The sequence below is a fragment of the Setaria italica genome, chromosome V (assembly GCF_000263155.2).
Source record: "Setaria italica strain Yugu1 chromosome V, Setaria_italica_v2.0, whole genome shotgun sequence".
Taxonomy (NCBI): domain Eukaryota; kingdom Viridiplantae; phylum Streptophyta; class Magnoliopsida; order Poales; family Poaceae; genus Setaria; species Setaria italica.
In genome coordinates, this window is record NC_028454.1 from 40624452 (window position 1) to 40633461 (window position 9010).

Here is a 9010-nt window from a genome sequence, read left to right on the forward strand (position 1 = left end):
AACCCGCCCCCACCCACCCTAAGAGTATTCCAGGGAGACTCGGGCACTACAGCCAATTTCAACAGAAAAACCCTCTTTGGAGCCCGTGAGGTTAGAGGAGGCAAAGAGCGCACACCTACGCGTACATGCATCAAGAAATAAAAAAAACAATAAATAGGGCGATGAGAGGTTTCCAAAAAAAAAAAAAAAAAAAAAAAAAAAAAAAAAAAAAAACCCAAAGGGGCAAAAGGTACTTGTCCCCCTTTGACCCAGTTAATATTGCTCACTCCCCCCCCCCCCCCCCCCCCCCCCCCCCCGCGCTCTATCTGGCATTTCATTTCGAAGATGTCTATCTCGGTCTCTCCATCTCCGGCTATATAAGATCGGAGGAGCAAGGCATACCGCAAGCTCAGCTCAGCTCTCTCACTCCACATAGAACTCGAGGTTTATCCGTCACAGTACGTCCTCTGGCCATTATTATTCCTTCTTGTGTTCTAGCTCGATCGTGTTCTTATCGGCACAGCACGCGTCCATACCTCACCCTCGCGCGCCACATAACCCACGAGTGGTCATCGTCGCCGTCGTCCTTGTCGTCGCTCTGGCATTCCCATGATCCCATCTCGTGCCCTGTCCCGTTTAATCCCCTCCTCGCATCGCGGGATCGAGATCGTCCGTAGACCCGGTCCCCTCGTGTGTTTCCCCACTTGTTCCCGCGCGCGAAACGCATATGGCTGCAGTCAGCTCGTTTCTAACTGTAGCTAGCTACCTATATATCCACAGCTGCTACTGATCGAGTTACTCCTCGCTCTCGTTTCGCACTGTAGCTACATATCGTCAGCATTTGGTCGGTCGTTAATTCCTTCGTCGTCACTGTTGCACAGGCCGCGCGGCGCTCCGGGGGTTTACAGATGGCGGACTGCATGCAGGAGTGGCCGGAGCCCGTCGTCCGCGTGCAGGCGCTCGCCGAGAGCGGCCTGTCCGCCATCCCGCGCTGCTATGTCAAGCCGCCGTGCGACCGCCCCGTGGCGCCGCCGCCGGCCGCAGCCCTGGAAAAGGAGCATTTTTTGGACGACGTCAGCATTCCGGTGATCGACCTCGGCGAGCTGCTGGCGGCGGAAGGCGGCGGCGCCGGCCTCGGCGACGTCACCGAGGCCGTCGCGGCCGCCTGCAGGGAGTGGGGGTTCTTCCAGGTCGTCAACCACGGGGTGCGCCCCGAGCTGATGCGCGCGGTGCGGGAGGCATGGCGCGGCTTCTTCCGCCGCCCGCTCGCGGAGAAGCAGCGCTACGGCAACTCGCCGCGCACGTACGAGGGCTACGGCAGCCGGCTGGGGGTCCAGAAGGGCGCCGTCCTGGACTGGGGCGACTACTTCTTCCTCCACCTCGCGCCGGAGGCGGCCAAGAGCCCGGCCAAGTTCTGGCCGGCCAACCCCGGCAACTGCAAGTATGTGTTTTCTCCGCATTTTCAAACTCATTTTTCTGGATCCTAAGCTGCTGCTAGCGTTATAGCTCACCCATGTGCATTTAGCTGCGATCGATATTATGGTGCACATGAGTCATTCATCTCTAGGTTCTAGGTAACACGAACCTCCCGCTTGGAACACATGAAATAAGTTCTGGTTTCAAACAAGAGTTGAACCTAAATCATTTTTTTTTTACTTCCGAAGAGTAGGTTTGGTTGAAGTATGCAACGTCGGAGATTTAACTTTTCTTCTTTTTGAGCATGTTATATGGGTCGAATTGAACTCCAAAATTTTAGGAGTCGCAGTAGTTCTAGTTCATATGATTGAGTACTTGATTAGTCCAAATTTTCAATCGTCTAGATAGAAAAATTCATGATGATGACAAGAACACACAATTTATTTTTTTTCTATAGAAAGACATTATCCATATGTCCTGTGTATCCTTCTAGACCTAGTTATAATTAAGTTTGTTAGAGCTGACCTTTTTTAGTTTAATGTTCACAATATGCTTCTTATTTGTATTGTAAAAAGGGAGCACGTGGTGCAGGAAAGTGAAATCCCCGGAAAATCGTATTAAACAACGATTTTGAATGACATACTGAGAAAATTACACAACTGAACTTTTTGCTATCCTTCATATATAAAACATATATGTATGTTGAATTAGGTTTGGGCACGTTTTACCTTTGAACAGTGCAGTGATTGTTCTGAAATAAATTAACGTAACTGTCCCTGCCCATGCCGTACTTCTCCGGCCATTACAGCTCGTTCCCTAGTCGTTGTGGAGCCTAAAACGTAGCATAAAACTATAAGATATGATAACACTTACGCCATAGAAATTAAATAAGTTACATCTTCGTGACTCAGCACCCGGAATACAGCACGTGCATGAAACGGAAAGTAGGCCGATGGTGCTTTCATGCAAAATGTCTAGAGCCACGGAGGGAATACAAGTCCAAGCCTATATGGTAGCGCAGCACGGACGTGCTCATGCTAAAATCAGAAGAGGGGTGTCCCTGTCGTAGCAGTATAGTAGGCCATGCGTCCATACCAATCATGTACCGACCTCGATAACTGCAGTAAAAACAGGCCACCAAGCACGTCTCGCAAAAACTGCACTATACTGTTGCGTACTGATCATCATATATGCATGTGAAAACACAGGCTCATGTACGTATTGATGTAAGTATGTATATATGTTATATATATAAATAATGCAGGGAGGTGTCGGAGGAGTACGGGCGCGAGGTGGTGCGGCTGTGCGAGCTGCTGATGCGGGTGCTGTCCGTGAGCCTGGGGCTGGACGAGGCGCACTTCCAGCGGGCGTTCGGCGGGGCGGCATGCGGCGCGACCCTGCGCGCCAACTACTACCCGCGGTGCCCGCAGCCGGACCTGACGCTGGGCCTCTCCGCGCACTCGGACCCCGGCGTCCTCACCGTGCTCCTCGCCGACGAGCACGTCCGCGGCCTGCAGGTCCGCCGCGGCGCCGGCCAGTGGGTCACGTTGCAGCCCGTCCGCGACGCCTTCATCGTCAACGTCGGCGACCAAGTCCAGGTACTATACGTATAATAACCGCCAATATCCGCTGTACATCGTCCTAGCTAGAAAGCTACAGTACCTAGGGCGGTGCACACGCACGCATGCACCTGCTGCCCGTTGGCCTATTAATAAGCTATCTCTATCTCCCTACTATAGCGTGCGCGCGCGTCGACGTCCGGCTTCTAGAAAAGCTCAATAACAGCACTTCTTGTCGAGTAGCTAGCTCTAGAGCTAGGTAGCTAGTCGATGACGAAGATCGTGACCGTGCGACTCGTGACTGTCACGTATACCTACTACCTGGCTACCTGTTGTACACAAACGTGAGGTATTTGGTCTTGTCGGTACACGCGTGCACGTACAGCTAGCTATATATCTCCGGCGCCGGTCGTCGCCTTGGTTGAAACTTAAGAACTGGCAAATAGTAATTAATTAAAGAGAAAAACGATCCGATGGATCTTATCTGCATATGTGTATGTCAGCAACAGCATTCATTCTGCTCTAAGAAAACCTATATTAATTCCAGCAGTTGACTTCCAACCGATACAGTACATGCTAGATATATATGATCGTTGGCTTCGATTCCTGCGGCGATCGATCTTTCTCGACGACGACGCCATGAGAACACATGCATGGGGCGGTGATCTAGCGAAATCTTGTCGTGCTGATGAACGAAGCAGCTAGGCGCTAGCTACCTTGGATAGGCATGCATGCATGTTACAGCGGCGACCGACGAATCGCGCCACCCGAAAGCACATGCACCGGCGGAGGGCCAGTTCATCGGTCATCGACGATCATCCCGTGCACTGGCCGGTAGATAGCCCTCTAGAGATATTTCCACTTGTACTAACTTCAACTTCCCATTTGAAACAAATGCTACTGTTTAATTATGTACTCCCTCCATTCCATAACTCGTTTTGACTTTTTTCCATAGATATTATTATGTATCTAGACATACACTATATCTAGATGCTAATAATATCTATACATCTAAAAAATCAAAACGACCTACAATTTAGAAGGAGGGAGTACGTGATAAAAAAATACTTCAGCTTTCCCTAACTTTGGGATACGAATCGAACGCTGATAAACCTTGAATCTGTTCGCAGATACTGAGCAACTCGACGTACAAGAGCGTGGAGCACCGGGTGATCGTCAACGCCAAGCAGGAGCGCATCTCCCTCGCGCTCTTCTTCAACCCCAAGGGCAACATCCCCATCTCCCCGGCGCCGGAGCTGGTCACGGCCGCCGACGGGCCGCCGCTCTACCCGCCGATGACCTTCGACGAGTACAGGCTCTTCATCAGGAAGAAGGGCGCCAAGGGCAAGGCGCAGATCGAGGCTCTCAAGGGCCAGGCACCGCCCGAAAACTAGGTCGGCTAGCTAGTAGCTGCGTTACTACTCCAGTTATTAAAAATAAGCAACAGCATGTATGTATGGCAACTATTAATCCGGAGTTAGTTGGCTGTCAGCTGCCTCGAGCTCCCCCATGTATATTCTGATTGTAATAAAGCCTGTGCAAGACCGATCTACGACTATTCTACCTTTGTACCAGCCACTTATTTCTACTGTATAATCGTATGCGTGCTGCATGCAGTAGCTGTGCAGTCGATTGCTGCTCACTGTTTGTACACGTACGACGAATCATATTTAAGCAATATATAGTTGCATATATACTTACTAGAGTAAAATATACGAGGGATTCCCAGTGTCATCTAAATCTCTAAATCTCTAAATTTTTGACATGCATTTTCAGGTCCATGAACTTGTCTCAAGATACCATCCGGATCCCTAACTCTCAAAACACATTTACATGCCCCACAACTTATCTCAAGTTTGAGGAACTGAAAATACATTTGAGAGTTTAAGTTAAGGAACCCCGGGGTATTTTACTCTCCTTACTACTTTATTACTCCTTCTGTTCTGATTTACATGATGCTAGTTAGCTCAAATTTGAGCTAAACAGCGTCAAATAAAAAAGAATAATTTGAGCTAAACAACGTCAAATAAAAAAGAATGGAGGGAGCATATGAATGTGGTTTGGCAGAGCATCATGTTCATTATTCGATTATTGTACAGTGACCAGTTTATATTACGTGCATTTGGACTCGGCCGGTGCACATAGATCGTAGGATATATGGATGCCTTCATGCATATTTACAAATTAAATATGCTAGCTGAACTCGATCTATCCAAATCTTTTGATGCGAGGCTCAGGATATATGCTGCCTCACGAACTGATCCGGCGGAACACACGTCATGTCCATAAACGGATGAAGCCCCTGCATTTGGAATAACATTTCGGTACTAATAGCTGGGAGCATATATTCCGTCTCAGCTGCCACTTTGAGATATGCAGTGCTCCTGACTTCCTCTATATGGCTAATCCTATTGCATTGTACTACCACAGGAGTTGCATGTTAAAGCTAAACTAGGCCGGCCTAGGCTAGTAGTAGTACATATCTTCACATGAGTTGCAGCACGTTTCGACAAATGGAGGAATCGTCGGGACGTATGCTGCTGGCGGTGAATGAGTGCCAGTCGATTAAAGTCGTTGCATTGCGCCATTGCCCACACACGGAGGAATGGATATGATGATTCCCGGTGAGTGACAATGGAGGAGAATACTTTGGATCGGAGCTGGGCTGATGACTGATAAGGCATGGACAACACACAGTGAGGTGGACTCTGGAAAGCCGCTAAAGCTGGGTTAGGCAACAGCTCCACGTCGGCGCATGCAACAGCTCAAGAGAAGAGCACGCACCGGCCCGGCCGACCGGCGACCGGCCAAAAGAGCATTCGCTTTTCACGGAATGCGGATCCTAGGGCTCGCTCCTCCCTACAGGTCCTACTACTAGTAGTTGGCTCGAGCAGTCAGCCATCAGCGGCAATTCCACATGTGCGTTTTTGACTCGAAAACCACTAGCACCGTGCACGCTGCTGCTGGTGACTGCCCACCTCCACTAGCCTGCAGCTCTCAGATACGCTGCCTACTGTCACTCATGCCCCCAATGCAACCAGCTCCATAAAGTGGAAATGAAATATGCATGCCTCCATGTATACCCAAACCAGATGCATGCGAGCTCAAGTGGGAAAAAAAACACGGATCGCCGTTGGCCCCCAGAAACATCGTCGATTTGTGTTGTGCGGAGTGCGCCCCCCGCCCTGCCACTAGAGCACACCTGAGATCACGCAGCTCCATGTCGTCGTCGCCGGCCGCAGAGTTGGATCTACGTGCGCGGTGACTGTGAAGGAAGACGGGGGTAGATTAAGGGTGCTTTTGATTGTGCTTCTAACCTGCTTTTGCTTTTGCAAAAGCTAAAAGTCAATCAAAAGGTCAAAAAGTCACATGTGCTTTTGTCCAAAAGCTGATTTTGCTCTAGTAAGCAAATTCCTCATGTTTTCAAGTGCTTTTGGAGTAAAAAATTACCCACCTACCACTGGTTATAAAGTACCGTTTCGTTTACTCCTAGATCTATTTCTCTCCTGCACATCAAGGAACCGTCTGCTCCTCCCCCACCCTCCCCCGCACAGGCACCGTTCGCCTCCTCCAGCCATCCCAGCGGTCCGCCGCCTGCCGCCCCCGGACGCCCGCCTGCCGCACCTCGCCCCCGGACACCGCCCCCAGACGCCACACCCCGCCGCCCACCGCCGGACGCCGCCCATCGCACCCCGCCCGCCGCCGAGCGTGGGCTCCATCGTGGGCGAGAGCTCCACCGCCGCTGCGGCATGGGCTCTGCCGTGGGGTGGACTGGCCAGTGGGAGGAAGAAGAGGGGGCTGACGAGCGGGACCCGCTCATCATAGAGAGAGGGAGAGAGTTGAGTGGGGTGGACTGTGGATGACATGTAGGGTCCATTCGACAGTTTATTCAAAAGTCACAGCTGCTCTAACCAAACGGTCTTCTGGTTTTCCCATAGCTGCTTTCTCACAGCTGTTTTTCTACAGCTCACAGCAGCTCTTCTAAAAACCATAGCGCAACTAAACATACCCTAAGTATGCGCGCGACCTGCGCCTGCACGTGGGCAACAGCAGCAGAAACACTCCTGTGTGGCTGTGTCATTGTGTGTGAGCCCAGCGTTTGACCAAAACCCCCGGCGCCGGCGGAGGAAACCGACCGCCGACCCTCCGGACGGTGCCGTGCTGCGTCATCGCGCACGCAAGCAATGCGCCCAAGCGCACGGCACCGTGCGGTGCGAGGAGATCGTGGCGCTTTCTTATCACCAAATTCACCATGATGGCTGCGGCCTGCGGCGATCATTAGTTTATCGATGGTCAGCTCCTGATGATTAAACTCTCTGTTTTCCGTCTGGCCAACGCATAGGAAATTCGGGGACGATCCGGCCGAAAAAATTCTTGTTTATAACTGTTCGTACCTTTTGTTAAAATAAAAGATGACATGTCGGTTCGTTTCATCAAATTTTCAACGGGGAAAAATTATTGTAGTTAGGTTCGTTTTCAACGAAGGAAAAGAAGGGCATCTTTCTTTCTTTTTTAAGCACCGAAGTGCTGGCCATGTAACACTTCATCAGACAGCACTCTTTCGTGGGAGAATTCAAATTGCCTTTTGCAAGCGTGAGGTTCGAATTGTTTTATTAAGAGCACATTTGGTTGCTATTGTTATTTAGCTCCAAATAATCATTTAGGGCCTTTTTTTTGCAACAAAAGAAGAAGCTTAGTTGATGGACAGTGATAATCCAACTCGACCAAATCACCGATACTTATATTAGTCTTTGTATTTCTGCTAGTGGATTATTGTTTTTAGAAAACTGGAATGTTTCATTGCCATTCTTTATTTGGAAGCCAGAGCATTACAGGAATGAAAAACTATGGATACTAGCTACCTGACAAAGATAAGAACTAATGAACTATACTGAATCTGACAGTCATACTTCTTCTGATGTTTTTAGTATAATCTGGCGCCAAGTCTCTTTCGTTGAAATAGTTAATGGACGGAAAACTGAGCATTCATTCTCAGCCGTTGATTTTTAACCCGGTACTAATGTGAGCATTAGTACCGGGTCAGCTAGTCAACAAGGAGCCTCCCTGACCTCCTTAGTATCGGCTGCAAGCTTCACCCGGTACTAAAAGTTACCGATTAGTATTTCAATCGGTACTAATATTCCTGAAGAACTTTAGTACCACGTGAAGCCTCCACCCGGTACTAAAAGCTCTCTCCGACTCCTCTTTCTCACTTATCTCCCCATCCACTCGGTCTGATCCTTTATCTCCCTAACCACCACCCATCTTATCTCCCCACCCTCCTCTCCCCACCGCCTATTATCTCTCCTCCCTCCACACAACCTCCTCTCTCCTCCCTCTCCTCTCCCACTGCCGCAGGCGCAGGGGGCCTCCCCGGCCACCGCGGCCGCGCGGGGCCAATTAATTCTTTCTGTGATTCTTGTAAAACGTGTGACAATGATTCTTGTGATGTATTCTTGTGATTCGTGCTGTGATTCTTGTGAATTCTGTGATTGTGATTCTTACTGTGATTAATGTGATTATGAATTTTTTTGTTATTCTTGCGAAATTCGTGTGCGCGTAAGGAATTTGTGATTGTGATTCTTGGAGAAGTAGACGCTTGTGATTCGTGGAGAAGCAGGTGCTTTTGGAAGCTGGAGCAGTTGTATAAACAACCGGTATTAAGGGGTGCCTTCAGTACCGGTAAGGTCCCCTTTAGTACCGAAATAGCAATACTAGTTGCACAACCGGTACTAAAGGAGGATTTGAACCCGGTACTAAAGGCACATTCCCCAGCAGTGGTGCTGGCATTGACCTTTGAATGGTTAATTGATTCCGGTAGTCATTTCTTAAGAACTTAAATATATATTGATTGCAATTGCTACACGAGTAATATACACTTAATCAATGAACAGAGACCATTAGAATTGCATTTATTTCAAGAGGGATTGTTCATCCAACGGCTGAGCTCCAAGTTTGAGAAGAGGTTCTTTCGAGGGGAAAGTAGTAGGGGGGGGGGGGGGGGAGGGGGGCAGTAGGCTATTGGGCTTCGGTTGTGAGATGTTAACGCGCAAACA

At 49.5% G+C, this 9010-nt stretch overlaps 1 protein-coding gene across 3 annotated transcripts; it reads left to right on the forward strand.

Moving 5' to 3' along the window:
• The first annotated feature begins 304 nt into the window (after positions 1-304).
• LOC101763544 (probable 2-oxoglutarate-dependent dioxygenase At3g111800) lies at positions 305-4648 on the forward strand. Of its 3 annotated transcripts, none has more exons than XM_004970402.2 (4): positions 305-437; positions 861-1420; positions 2660-2993; positions 4085-4648. In XM_004970402.2, exons 2-4 carry the CDS (start codon positions 888-890, stop codon positions 4346-4348), a joined length of 1131 nt encoding a protein of 376 aa, XP_004970459.1. In that variant the 5' UTR covers positions 305-437; positions 861-887; the 3' UTR covers positions 4349-4648. The 3 variants fall into 3 exon arrangements, with proteins under 3 accessions (XP_004970459.1, XP_004970458.1, XP_022682138.1); XM_004970401.2 differs by having other exon boundaries at positions 377-773; XM_022826403.1 differs by having other exon boundaries at positions 377-1420.
• The last annotated feature ends 4362 nt before the right edge of the window (positions 4649-9010 follow it).